A 13,352-nucleotide genomic window follows, 5' to 3' on the forward strand; every position below is an offset into this window, starting at 1 on the left:
CCTAGTCATGGTTCTCTCTGCTGTTTATTAGCTGTGTAATGGAAGGCATATTATTCTCTAATCTTTAATTTTCTCATCTTTAAACTAGTGACCTCTTGGTATTTGGGGGAAATGGATTAAATGAGGCAATGTACAGAAAGCATTTAGCAAAATGGGCTTGGTCAGCATTAGCTATTGTTACCATCACTTGCAAGCAGGGGTTAGGCCACCATTCCTAGCCAGGTCTGCTGAAGCAAAGTTCTCTCTACTCCCCCCCATCTCTGTGCTCTTCTCCTTACATCTCCTGCACCTACAGATGCCAGGCAGCTGTCTCCCACCAGATGTGCATCACGCCCCAGAGTGCACCTCCACATCTGCTGCCTCTTGAACGGCACTGTACACGTATCTCCAGCCCAGTCTTGCAAATTGCTACCAAGAAGACACCCAGAGGCTCAGGCTCAGGCATATCCACAACTTTGTATTAGTTCCTTGCTCTGCCCCAGCTCTGGGCTCTAATAAATACAAAAGAGGCCTGCCAGGGGTCAAGGGGTGTTCAGGATCCCGGACTGAAATGCAGGACTGCAGGGGACGTGGTGGTGGTGGTGTTCTTCCGAGAGCCGAGCCACCGGGCTAAGCCGGTTCCCTTGGGCTCACACCTGCTCTGCAGGCGCGGGGTTGGTGGGATCCAGGGCACCCGGAGCCTCCCCAGCCCTGCAGCTCTCCTTGGGACCGCAACCTCCGGCTGGGAGGGTACAACGCAGGGGTGGAAGGCGAGGACTTGGAGAGGCGCTGGTCTCGAGGCACTACCGGGTATTTGGGGCAAGTTTCAGAGAAGAGCCGAAGAGCTCTACACATTTCCTACAGCCGATAACATCAGCGGGTGTCAGGTGGTTGGGTGCCGGAGAGTGTGAGTGCGCGCGTGCGCGCGCGGGTAAAGGCGAGAGAGCGCGCGCACATAAAGTTTGTGCCTGCGGGTGCGCGTCCGGCGAGCTCGCCCGGCTCCGGGAGCGGCGGGTGGGTGGCTCGGAGGCGGAGAGGCCCGGGGCGAAGGGACGCGCTGGCGGCAGCAGGGGCAGCGGTGGCGGTGATGCGATGCGCCCCGCTGAGCCCGTCTAGCTGCGCTAGGTGAAGCGGCTCACGACCGCGGCCGTGGCCATGGGGACCCTGGGCAAGGCGAGAGAGGCTCCTCGGTGAGTAGGGGCCCAGGCCCTCGGAAGCGCCGATATCACTTGGGGCCGGGGCTAGTGTGCGGGCAGCCCCCCGAGGCCTCTAGGGGATGGGAAGTGGGGTCGACGACACGGGCGCCTCCTCTACGGGAAGTTGCCGGCCGGACTGCTGGGGGCAGCAGGCTGGAGTCTCTGCTGAAGTCCAGGGAGACGCTCGCAGCGGACACAAGCTCAAGAGACGGACGTTCTTGGGGTGCCCAGAGCGTCGCACCCAGGAAATGGGGTAGCGAGCTGGTTTGTGTGGTCCGCTCGGCCAGCGTTTGCCTGCCGAGCTCCCGAATTGCACTGACAGACTTCCCCCAGCCCCTGGCTGCCCCGCACCTGGGACTCCCATTCGTGGACTTTCCCGGTTGCATTCCCGCACCTGCTGCGGGGGCAGGGCTCCCATAGCGCCCCCTGGCGGCATCTTCTGGCCCTGCGGATCTCGGGAGGGCCCTGAGGGGCCAACTGCGCTTGCACCAAGCAAGCGGAGGTCAGTGAATGTATAACTTTCTGGGTGGGAACCCCGGGCCCACTGTGATTTTAAAGAGATGTTTTAGGAGCGTCTTGGGGTGACATAAGATGAAGAGTGACAGTGAGTGAAAATGTTCTTGTCTGGAGAAAGGGGCATGGAGGAGACAGGTAACTTTGATTTTATCCCTCAAAGGGCTGGCACCCGACAGTTGCTTAGGCAGAGGTCTGGGCGCAGCGTAAGGCTGGGCACCTGTGCACTTCCCCACCTCCACGCACATCGGCTCTAGTGTGACTGTGCCGTGCCCAGCCTGCACAGGCATGCCCAATGGAGGCAGGAAGGTCTGCTCTGCTGGACTTTCTAGAGCTGAAGGCCCTCAGCTCTTTTTGCACCCGCCCTATATCCCCAAGGGTTCAACCCTGCACCTCGCACTGGATTGAGGGAGGAGAGCTTCAGTATGTTAAACTGAGTCACTATGGAGATGGGGAGAGGACAGGACTGGAAGGGATCCTCACTAGAAGCCTGGAAAAGCCACTTCCACTGCAAAGAAAGCTGTGAAAGTTTCCATAAAAAGTTGAACCGAGGTAATTTGTGCTTGGAAAGGATTTCACTTGAACCAGCTTGAATTTTGAGAGTCTCCTTCGGCAAAGCGACTGGGGCCTTAGCAAATGTTAGCGTCAGAAAACACCTTCAATTTAATTTTTCTTAGGGGTTGTTTGTTTGTTTTTTTAATTTGCAGGGGAACTGGCCAGGAAACATTTGGCTAGTCTCATTTAAAGATAGGTCATTGCAGACTAGAGACTATGTGTTCTGTGGATTAAAATACCTTCAAGTACTGCCCATGATAAGCATTTTATAAATCCTCGTCTCTAGTCATTTCTCCAGAAGAGAGTTTTGAGGGTTCGTCACAACGCAGACAGTGAAGGAATCCACAGCAGAAGAGCTGAGTTCCCAGGTTATGGTGCAGATGAGCCCTGTCTACCTAGACCTCTCAGGTTGCAATTCAGCTTTTAATAGTTTCTCTTCTCCCTGGGGTTTCTCATGCCCCAGCCCTCTACTCTCTCTGGGCTCCATAGTTCCCACATTGCATCTTTCACTAACCCCCAAATGCTCCCTTCAAATTCGTTCTTTCTGCTCGAATCTACCCCAGTCCCTCCTCGTTCTGGTACAGGTATCTCACCTTGTGAACCAAAGTGGTTTCCCCTAGCTGACAGGAGGAACCATTACTAGAATTAGAGCCAGGGCAGTTTTCAGAGTCCTCAACAGTCAGTGCCACCAACTGAGAGAGACAGTGGAATTTTCCTTCTGTGCACCAGCTGAAGGACTGAGGCAGACGCCTCCCTGCCCCAGAGGGAAGAGCTGTCTGTGGAGGCTCAGCCTCTGGGTGCAGGTGCCTCTTCTCCAGGGCCCAGGGAGGAGTGAGGTGGAGGGCCTAAGAGGAAAAAAAAAAGACTTGCACTGAGAACTTTATTTTTTCTTTTCTAACTCTGCCTTGGGTAGAGATATTAGTGGTAAAAAGGCAGCATGTGAGGCAGAAAGATGATTAATCCCTACACCTGACAACCAGCCCCAGGTTTAGAGATTGTCAATGCTTCCTAGAAGGGGAGAGAGCCCAAATGGGGGGCAAGACTGGGGCACAGGGGGCCTGGCTTCTAGTTTCCTCAGCACTAGTGGCCGGTCCCATCGCCCTGCTGGTCCTGGGCCTCCATGCGTCTAGGTGAAGGGTATGGATGACAACCTCAAAGAGTCTGTGCAGCACTGGGGTCTGAGGACCAGTCCTGGGGTCTGAGGGCTGCGCAGAAGGAGTAGGGTGGACATTCAGCCTTAGTGTCAGCAGCCACACTTTAGGAGAATGTCCCTTTATCTTAAGCTGAATTGACCCTGTTAGCCTCTCTTACTAATTCTGACGTAGTAAAGGTACTCAGTTCCAGGCACAGCCAGTATTTATTAAGCAGATAGAACCAGAGAGGCACTTGGTGCATATCCCAGATCTAGAACACATGAGTTGTACTTGACTATGTCATTTACCTCTTTTAGACTCAGTTTCAATATCACAAAATGGAGATCAAACCTCTCTGGGATATAAGCTTCAAAGACCATGTAAATCTCCAGCACAGCGCCTGCCTACCTGTCAAGGGTATTCAATCCACAGTGGCCATTATTCTCTCATTTTCAGATACCGATCTGACCCTGGGGCTATTGCAAGTGCTGGGTAAGAATCAATAACAGCCGGGAGAAACTTGATCAAGTCCTGTAATACCAGCTTGAACTTTTGGAAATCACTGCCTCAGGTTAGCAGACTCCCAGTGGTCAGTTGCTGATTCTGTCTCTCAGGGACCACCCTAAGTCCACACAGAGCCCCCCAGCCACCGGCAGCCCAGCACCCTGGAGCCATTTTGAAATGCCACTGGAAGGGCGGGGAGTTCCCTCCACAAGTCTGGCACCAAGTAGCCCCTCGGTTCAGAGGTCTTTTCGCAGGTTGGTTTCCAAAATTCCGTGCATGCCTCGGCATTTTGCTTCCATCTCAGTACCTCTTCAGCCCCTCCTGGGTGAGATTATGTCTCGTCAGAGAAGCTTTCCCCTACACTCCACCTGAAACTGATTCTCCCTCCTCTGAGAACAGCCCACCCCTTAGCCTTGACGCTCGCAGGCTGATAATTATCTTTTCATGGTCTGGGTCTGATTCTCCAACTAGATGTCTGCATTAAAGAACTTATACATGACCTTTATACAACAACAGCTAACATGTAATTAGTATGTTTTACAGATGACAAGAGTGTCCTCTTATACAGTCTCACTGGTCTTCTCTGACCTATTATTGATTAATTAATGTCATGTGTTTGTCGAAATATGTAGTGAGTTGCTAAAGCATGGATCTGAGATATATTTCCTTTTCTCTTGTTTTTGACTCCTCAGTGTGAACTATGACATAACCAGGTCACAGCAGGGAGAAGAGTTAACTCTGTACTCAAAGACGTTGCCAGTAACACCACCTGCTGCTAACAAACCTTCAAAGAATGTAGAAGTGTGTCTGTGTGTGTCTCTCTCTTCTAATGGAAGGGAAAACAAAATGCTTAACTAATGTTCATGTATCCTTTTGCAAACAACTTGACTTACACTGAAAGGTCATGACCAAAGGTAAAGCGAGGTGAGCGTGGACAACGGTGACCTTCAGGACCCCTAGGCCTTCCTATACCCAGGCTCACTGTTTTGGATTCAGCTCTGGAATACAGCCCTCTTGAGCCCTGCTCCTTAACCCCCTCCACGCCCCCAATAAGTAAAAACCCATGTATGGACTTGTTTAATGATAAGTGTTTATGATGTTAAATGATAAAAATGACTCATGATGATTATCTGTATTATCATTAATGAAAAAACAAATCTTAAAGTCGACAGAGATTTGTCAGAAAGGCAGGATTGTAATTTAAAATCTAAGTACCACCACCCTCACCCCTCAGCCCCTGCACACTAGTCCTCAGTCTTTGACTTTCCCCGCAAAGTCCTTAAGGATATTCCCCAGACCACTTGGGCTATTACAGTGTCTCTACTGTCGTTCAAGACGAATGAACTGAGGTGAAGATGAGACCGCCTGAAACTTAATTCTCAAGACCCAAGTCAGTGGCCTTGAAGCTAAAATTAAAAATTATTGCTAGGAGCTGAGGCCTGCCAAGGTGGTTCTGCCTCTGCCTCTCCCCTTTGGGAAACAGAGACAGCAGGTCAAAGCAATGCTAACCCCAGGAGGACAAGCCCTAGTTGCAACCCTGAACTCTCACCTTGTTATTTGCTTTGGGAGATGTCTCTTTAATAGCCAACCAGTCCGCTTGGTGCATTTGCCAAGTGGGAGGGGTATATCTTCTATCAGCCCGACTCCCAGGATTAATTGTGCTATCTCTACTCCTCTCCTCTCCAATCCGCCTTCAGAGCAAGGAGCTGCCAGTTCGTTGGTCCCCTGGCTGCTCTGTGTGTACTCACTGACTCCTCTCTTTCCTCAGGAAACCTTCCCATGGCTGCAGAGCTGCCCCTAAAGCAAAACTAGAGGCGAAGACAGCCAGCAGCCCCATCCCCTCCCATCCCAGCCTGGCCCAGATCACCCAGTTCCGAATGATGGTGTCTCTGGGCCACTTGGCCAAAGGAGCCAGCCTGGACGATCTCATCGATAGCTGCATTCAGTCCTTTGGTGAGTTGGCTAACTGCCCACATGCATTTTAAAAAGTCGCTGTATTACTTTGTTCTTCCTTAAGAAAATGCCTTATAGAGTAGCAACCTGGGTTGCATTTTAGCTTTAAAAATAGCTTTCGAGCCTCTGAGATGTTGGAGACAGTGTGCAGTGCCTGTGGCACACGACTGTGTGGGTGTAACAGGTCGTGACGAGAGGTGTGATTTCAGCAAGAAAAGTTACAGTGGAGAGTTTACATCGCTATGTTTCTTTGCATGGAGGTTTTTCTTGTGACGGGAAATATCATAAAATGCTCTTGTGCTTCTGGGGCTTTGACTTTTTGTCCTTGTGTTCTTGGAGCAAACAAAAAGTAGGTCACATAAGCAACCACTGTCATCAAAAAGCAATTTGAAAGTCTTTGAATCATTTGGGCAAAAAGTCTTCATTAATTCCCTTTGCAATCTAGATGGTCATTAAGGTGGAGTAGGAAAGGACTGGGTGAGGCCGGAATGCCTGTGACTAGGAGATACTTCATGCCAGTTGCGAGGTGGGGGTCACAGATCCGAGAAAGACACAGACTCACGTCAGCGAGGAATCACCCAGACGCTGGACTCCGTCACTCCATGAAGGGCATGCGCCCTGGTGCCGCTGCACAGCAGCTATCTGCGAAGATGCCCTATTTTTAAAAATCTTATAACCTCTGTCTTTCTTTTGATTGTTGTTTGTGAAATAGCGATTGAAAGGTATTAAATATTTGCTCCCTTCAAAAAGAGGAATGCTTCAAGTTGGAGTAGTCACATTTTTCCAGCGTCGAGGTTCCCCTCCACATGCCCCGCCCCTTGGAAGCCCTCCCTCTCCCACCACCCAGCGGATGGGTGCTAGTGGCTGGGTGCAGACGCGCCTGCCAGGCCCAGCGCCCGGGAGCGCCCTGGGGAGGCTCAGTCAGGCCCCAGGCGGCAGGACATGCACGTGTGTTTGAACTCGGAACTAGGGGTTCCTGGCTGGACTTGTTTAGTGCATGGTCAGACCTTACTTCTGGGATTGGGAAAGACTTGACGTTTCAGGGATACTCGTTGAGTACACTTAATTACAACATTGGATAGAAGTTGATGATTTCAACACTGGGTAAAGCAATCCTTCTCAAGTGTTAGTGCACAGTCACTCGGAGGTGTTTCTCTAACACAATTGCTGGGCCAGGCTCCCAAAGCTTCTGCTCCTGTAGGTCTCAGGTGGGGCCTGAGAGTTTGCATTTCTAACAGGCTCCCCCGTGTTGCTAATGCAGCTGATCCAGTACCCCATTGCGCTTGTTGTTTGTGGTAGACTCTTTAGCTTGGAAATGATGGAGCATTTTTACTGCTAGTTTAACCTTAAATTTTAATTAGATTTCTATTTACTTACACTTTAATCTTTCAGTTAAGGATGAATTTGGGAGCAGAATGAATGGTTTTCTCTTTCAAAATAATCTCCTTAGGAAATGTGCATTTAAGGAGAGCACTAGGGCACAGTGGAGACGGGGGGGAGGGGGGGGAGGCTGCCATAAGCTCTTCCATCGCCTTGTTCCCACTTCAACAAACTGCAGAGTTCCTCACACAAGCCTGGTAGTCATGTTTTCCAGTCTGTAGCAGGGGCACTCTGCACTCTGACCATTTCATGAATGAAGACCTTCATTCTCTTTCCATTCCACTGTTGAGAAAACAGCAATCAACAATATATTTATCTTTATGCTTCCTTTCTCCCATGCCAATCACATAGCTGCTGGCTGAGTTCAGGGCTGCTTTCCCAACTTTCAATAATCATGACATCACCCTGAAAATGACATGGCCCTTTCTAAAGTCATTCCCCCAAAAGACCAAGCCTAATCACTCCCCTCAACAAATCATACAAAGGCAAAAGATACCTTGTTTCCTGGAGTATGTTGACTTGAAAGAAGTACCTTAAAATCCCATCGAGTCTAATGGTCTGTTACGTATCACCAAGAAGCATTGGTTGAGTCCCTATTTGCCTCTGAGGTTGTGCTGGGCTGCACATGAGGAGAATTGCAGGGACCGAACCCCTGTTCCATTATCAGAGCTTAGAATACCTGAGAAATGCACTGTTCAGGGGGAAAAGATACAAAGGATGGGGCAATAATAAGCTAAGTGCAGGAAGAATAAATTCTTTATGCCCTGTAAGGTTTGAGTAAGTTCACTTCAAGGCTGCCACAGAATTCACAAAGGGGCAAAAAAGAAAAGACACCTTAAGTATGGAGGGAATGGAGACAGCACCCTGCCTGTGATTTTGAGCGGTTGTTTATATCCGTTGACCTGTCTAGGTGGGGGAGGGGAGTGGAGGTTGAGCCTCCGAGGAAAGTGGGGCTGGAGAGGAAAAATGGGGCTGGGGAGAATGGCAGACAAAGAACATCCCACGTACTCGTGCTCCTCCGAGGTGATGGGAGAACAGGACAGAGAGGCTAATGTTTCTCTTGAACTTGATCTCACTGGTGCTCTTCCTCAGCCTTGCCTAGAAAAGTTGTTCAGTAGAATAAAGGGATCTAGTTTAGCTTTTTGTTGGAGTTTTGGTGCCATCTCTGATTAATACCCATAAAAACGGAGGGAAATGGTGCAGGGGTATGGGAAATGGTGCTTATTTTTCAGTAATCCCCCATTTCAGACCTTGAATTTCACCACTTCTTCAAACTTGGAAAAAATTGTTTTGACTAGTTAGTATACATCCGACTACTTTCCCAACCTCCCCTTTGTGCAGTTGCTCTGAAGAGGTTTGCATTAGCCAGACCTATGCTGTCCGCTATGGTGGCCACTATACGTGTGGCTGTTTACATATACATGTCGATTAATTAAAATTAAATCAGCTGTAAGAGTTACTTCCTAAGTCTCACTAGTCATATTCGAGTGGTCAACAGCCACAAGTGGCAGCTGCCTCTGAGCAGAGTAGATAAAAAGCATTTCCATCACCACAGAAGAAGTCTGTTGGGCGTGCTGGACAGGGTCGGCGGCTGACTTGGGAGGGAAGAGCTATGGACTTGGTGTTCTGGGAACTGTGGGATTTGCCTTTCTGTAGCGTCTCTAGGTAATAGTCTGAGTACTCCCCAAGGAATCACGGGCATTTGGCAGCCTTTACTCTCTTGAGTGTTATTAACCATTAGTTACCACCCATACTGTTCTCAGAGGATGGACTTACTCCAATGCTTTTAAGACTGGGTGATCAGTTTGTACAAATGAAGGGTACTCTTGAAGGCCTCTAGCAGGCCTCCCACTGTCATGTACAAGGTCACAGGTTTGTGATTAGGAACTCACAGCCTTGAGCCAGTTCTTTGCTTTAACCATGAAGCAACCCACCCCCACCTGCATTTTCATTGGAGGCCATGCTTTACGTCCTCAGCGCGTCATTACAGGTTAATCCACTCCTCAGCGGAATGTGATGAGGCAAACCATCACCACCTGGTGCATTGACGTCAAGTGTGTGTGAATCACACCATCTGTCTCAGAGGTGGAAAAGACCTATGAGGTCATCGGGGCTTTTTAAAACACTGTCATCTTGTAAGCGGGCTGCCAGCACTTGGGACCATGTGGAAGGCTTCTGATGTTCCCATTCACAAAGCTCTTTCCTTGTCCTTTTCTGAATGCAAGACAACTATGACAGCCAAGCACACCCCAGAAAGGGACTGTCAGTGAGCAGCTCTCCTGCTCCCCGGTGGGGTGTGGGAGGAGACTGTCTTTGTCTCACCTGTCAGTGTGGAGGGGAATGCAGCTTAGCCTAGTATCTTATATTTTAGAGTGTTGGTGCCCCACCCCACCCCCGACCCACACCTTGGAGTTCCGTATGTACTGATTTCTTTTAAACTCAGAACAATTCTGAAATAGGTCAGGTATGATTGTCTCCTTTGGACAAATGACAATAAATTGGCCTCACATTCCTAGTGTAAGGAGCAAACAGGCCATGCATGTGCTTCTTCCACTGCCCCTGGGCAGCCTGAGCTGGGCCTGGCCTCCCTTGGTCTGGGGAAAGCAAGCCTGCACCCTGGGCTCACATTTTTATAGCAGGTGTCTGCCAGAAATTGTCTCTTGAACAAAGTGTTAGTTGATTAAAGTTGCCATGTGCATTGTACTCATGCTATGCGAAGACTTCCCGAACTAGAAGTACCCCAGAAGTAACAGGCATATTTCCCACCTCATGGAGCAGTGGATATTAAAAGCCTTGTATAGACCTTAACTTATTAAGGCTAAAATGTTACACCTGTTTTTAAAATTAGAGCTAAAGAAGGCAAACACACACTTGTGGGGGCCACATGGTTCCCTCCAGGGAGGCTTAGGTATCTCTCACCACTCTGCAACTTAGAGTCGATGCACCAAAGTGAAGTGCCCGTGAGCAACAAGAGCGTAAGACCAGAAGCCCAGGGGGGATGATATCCAAGGGCATTTGGACCCAAGAATGGGCAACTCCAAGAAACAAAGCCAAGTGTAAGTTGAGGAAGGGGCCCAAAGCCTTGGCCACTGTTGATGACAGGCCCTCCATGAAGAAGACCACAGCTGTCCCAGTTACCTTCTCGATAGACCCCCAGTCACTGAAAGTCATGGCCAAGGTTGCACATGTAAAGGATAGTCCTCTGGGCACCTACTTCCTAAGGCTTCTTGGCATCAGAGCAGCTCCCAGACATGGCTGTCCTTAGCCCACTGGAGTGAAATAATTAGCATTCTGTGATTAAGATGCTATTTATTCCCAGGAGCCTCTTTGCTGCATCTTTGACAGGCTGGCATTGGCCAGTGCCCTAGGCTGGCGTGTCTGTCCTCCCATGGGTGTGAGTTACAGTGACTGCCACCCCTGCGAAGTGAGGAGATGGGAAACCCCTTCCCAGTCTTATTTGTGCTTCTGTGTGGGGCTGTTTATAGCAGACCTCTCGCTGTAACAGAGAACAGAGGCAGTCAAAAATGTTTATGCATGAGGTCGACAGTGTCACAGGAATTTTGAGCATTTTAGTTCAGTACATCCATCCAGAGAGACGGGATTGGCTGCTGGGAGGAGGAGACAAGGTAGACAGACAGGTAGCAGACGGACGGGGGCTGGCTGCCTGCCGTGGGCTCTGCAGGCTGCTGGGCCTTTGCCTGAATCGGTGCCACTGATTTTCACAACACTCCTGGGAGGTGTATGTTTGATCTTTATTCTTTTAATTCAAAGGAAACTGAAGCTCAGGGACATTAAGGAACCTGTGGAAAGTGGCCCAACTTATTAGTGAGAGAGCCGCTAAGATCTGAACTCTGGACATTTATCTCCGAGGCTCACGTTCTCTCCACTCTACCAGAGGTTCTGCAGCCTTAACGTGAGCAAGAATCCTGACTCATGGGGCAGGGGGTGGGGCTCAACTCGCAGATTCTGGATGGTCCCCTCCGGAGATGTCCACTAAGCTGGCAGCCACTGTGGTTTTGGTGGAGGTGACACATGAACTGATTTTGAGAAATAGAGTCCCGTGGCACACTTGCTTCTTGGGCTTTCTAGGAAAATGTGGAAAACCTGAAGGATGCACACCCCCTGAGAAGTGACAGAGCCAAGTACGGTTTTCAGCTCTATGCACTAGAAAAGCACATGGTGAAGTCAGCCCCCTGGGCATCTCTAAAGCCGCCCGCCCTCCAGATCTAGTTAGAGAGCCCTGCCCGTGAGCAGACTCGTAACCTTGGGCCTACTGCTTTCAGATTTTCCAGCATTTCTGTTTCTTCTCAACGACAGAAACTCCCTTCAAAACTTCCATCCTGTTCATCTTTGGCCATGGAAATAAATAGAATATGGGCAAATGTTACTACTGTGGTTTGTTCTTTGCGTTTAAAGACAGAATTCCTGTTCTGCATTTCCACCTTCCGAAGTGGAAGGCTCCTCTGTGGTGCTGTGGAGTCCTTGTCCCTAACGTGTATATGTGTGTGTGCCTGTCTCCCACAGGTCTTGTCCCTAACGTGTATATGTGTGTGTGCCTGTCTCCCACAGGTCTTGTCCCTGACGTGTATATGTGTGTGTGCCTGTCTCCCACAGGTCTTGTCCCTGACGTGTATATGTGTGTGTGCCTGTCTCCCACAGGTCAGAGGCCCAGAGCAGTGGCTTAGTGGGGGTTGGGGGGAGGAGGACCAGAGAAGTGCTTCCTTATGAGTAACTTCCCCAAAAGTGCCACTTGTCCAACAGATTTTTTACGGCCATTAGTTGACCTGAAAGTTATTAAATTTGTGATGGGAACACATTAGGAAACAGCATGAAAGCGAAAGCTATGTGCTCAGTAATTGACTGAAACAGCAGGGATTGGGCGATGAGACCACTGGAGAAGGTCATCCAAAGTGCAGGCCCCACCCCCAGACCCTCCTTCTCAAAGTAGGACCTGCCCATCTGTGCCTGGAGTGGCTACCGGCTGCAGGCTTGGTGACTGGCTCTGCACGTCCCCCAGCAGGGGCAGACTCAGAGTGGCTGTGAGGACAACAGCAGGGAAAGCGCACGAGTGCCCCGCAGGGCAGGTCCCTGGGCTCACAGCCTGTGNTTGTTCTTTGCATTTAAAGACAGAATTCCTGCTCTGCATGTCCACCTTCCGAAGTGGAAGGCTCCTCTGTGGTGCTGTGGAGTCCTTGTCCCTAACGTGTATATGTGTGTGTGCCTGTCTCCCACAGGTCAGAGGCCCAGAGTAGTGGCTTAGTGGGGGTTGGGGGGAGGAGGACTAGAGAAGTGCTTCCTTATGAGTAACTTCCCCAAGAGTGCCACTTGTCCAACAGATTTTTTAAGGCCATTAGTTGACATGAAAGTTATTAAATTTGTGATGGGAACACATTAGGAAACAGCATGAAAGCGAAAGCTATGTGCTCAGTAATTGACTGAAACAGCAGGGATTGGGCGATGAGACCACTGGAGAAGGTCATCCAAAGTGCAGGCCCCACCCCCAGACCCTCCTTCTCAAAGTAGGACCTGCCCATCTGTGCCTGGAGTGGCTACCGGCTGCAGGCTTGGTGACTGGCTCTGCACGTCCCCCAGCAGGGGCAGACTCAGAGTGGCTGTGAGGACAACAGCAGGGAAAGCGCACGAGTGCCCCGCAGGGCAGGTCCCTGGGCTCACAGCCTGTGCAGACACACGGGGCACCGCACGTGATGTAATGCTGCCAAAGTCCTAACAGTTCACCTGCAACAGCAGTCTGTTCAACTTGCAGAAATTGTGTGAGCTGGTTGTTAGACACAGTCCTCATTACAGATTAAATTGTATCAACTTGCAAGATAAATCTTGAAAACTCATTATCTTCTAACACAGCACCGCATTTTACTGTCATCTGTGCTTTTGAGATAGTCTACTGTAGCCACAGGGTAGAAACGCTCTATCGCGGTAAGCGATGGTTCGCACAGCTTTCCCCAGCTCCACGCTCAGTGAAGCTGTGCTGGGAGCTTGACGTTGCCTGGGTTGGGAGTATTTACGTCGTGGAGACGGAGAAGCACTGCCATCCCTTTCCCTTAAGCCCCGACCATCTCATCGCCTCCCCCAGCCACACAGGCACTTATACAACAAGGTGTCCAGGAGGGAAGGGAAGCTA

The 13,352-nt window shown here is 50.1% G+C and overlaps 1 protein-coding gene across 1 annotated transcript in view; it reads left to right on the forward strand.

Moving 5' to 3' along the window:
* Positions 1–917: 917 nt before the first annotated feature.
* Positions 918–13,352, forward strand: part of RASGRP1 (RAS guanyl releasing protein 1) — an 84,745-nt gene continuing 72,310 nt past the window's right edge. The window contains exons 1-2 of the mRNA XM_037056104.1: positions 918–1,169; positions 5,649–5,833. Of these exons, the coding sequence (XP_036911999.1) occupies positions 1,135–1,169; positions 5,649–5,833 (220 nt within the window). The 5' untranslated portion in view covers positions 918–1,134. The remainder of the gene's footprint in view (positions 1,170–5,648; positions 5,834–13,352) is intronic.

This window comes from Sturnira hondurensis, unplaced genomic scaffold, assembly GCF_014824575.4.
Source record: "Sturnira hondurensis isolate 20B ecotype Veracruz unplaced genomic scaffold, ASM1482457v3 Scaffold0008782, whole genome shotgun sequence".
Taxonomy (NCBI): domain Eukaryota; kingdom Metazoa; phylum Chordata; class Mammalia; order Chiroptera; family Phyllostomidae; genus Sturnira; species Sturnira hondurensis.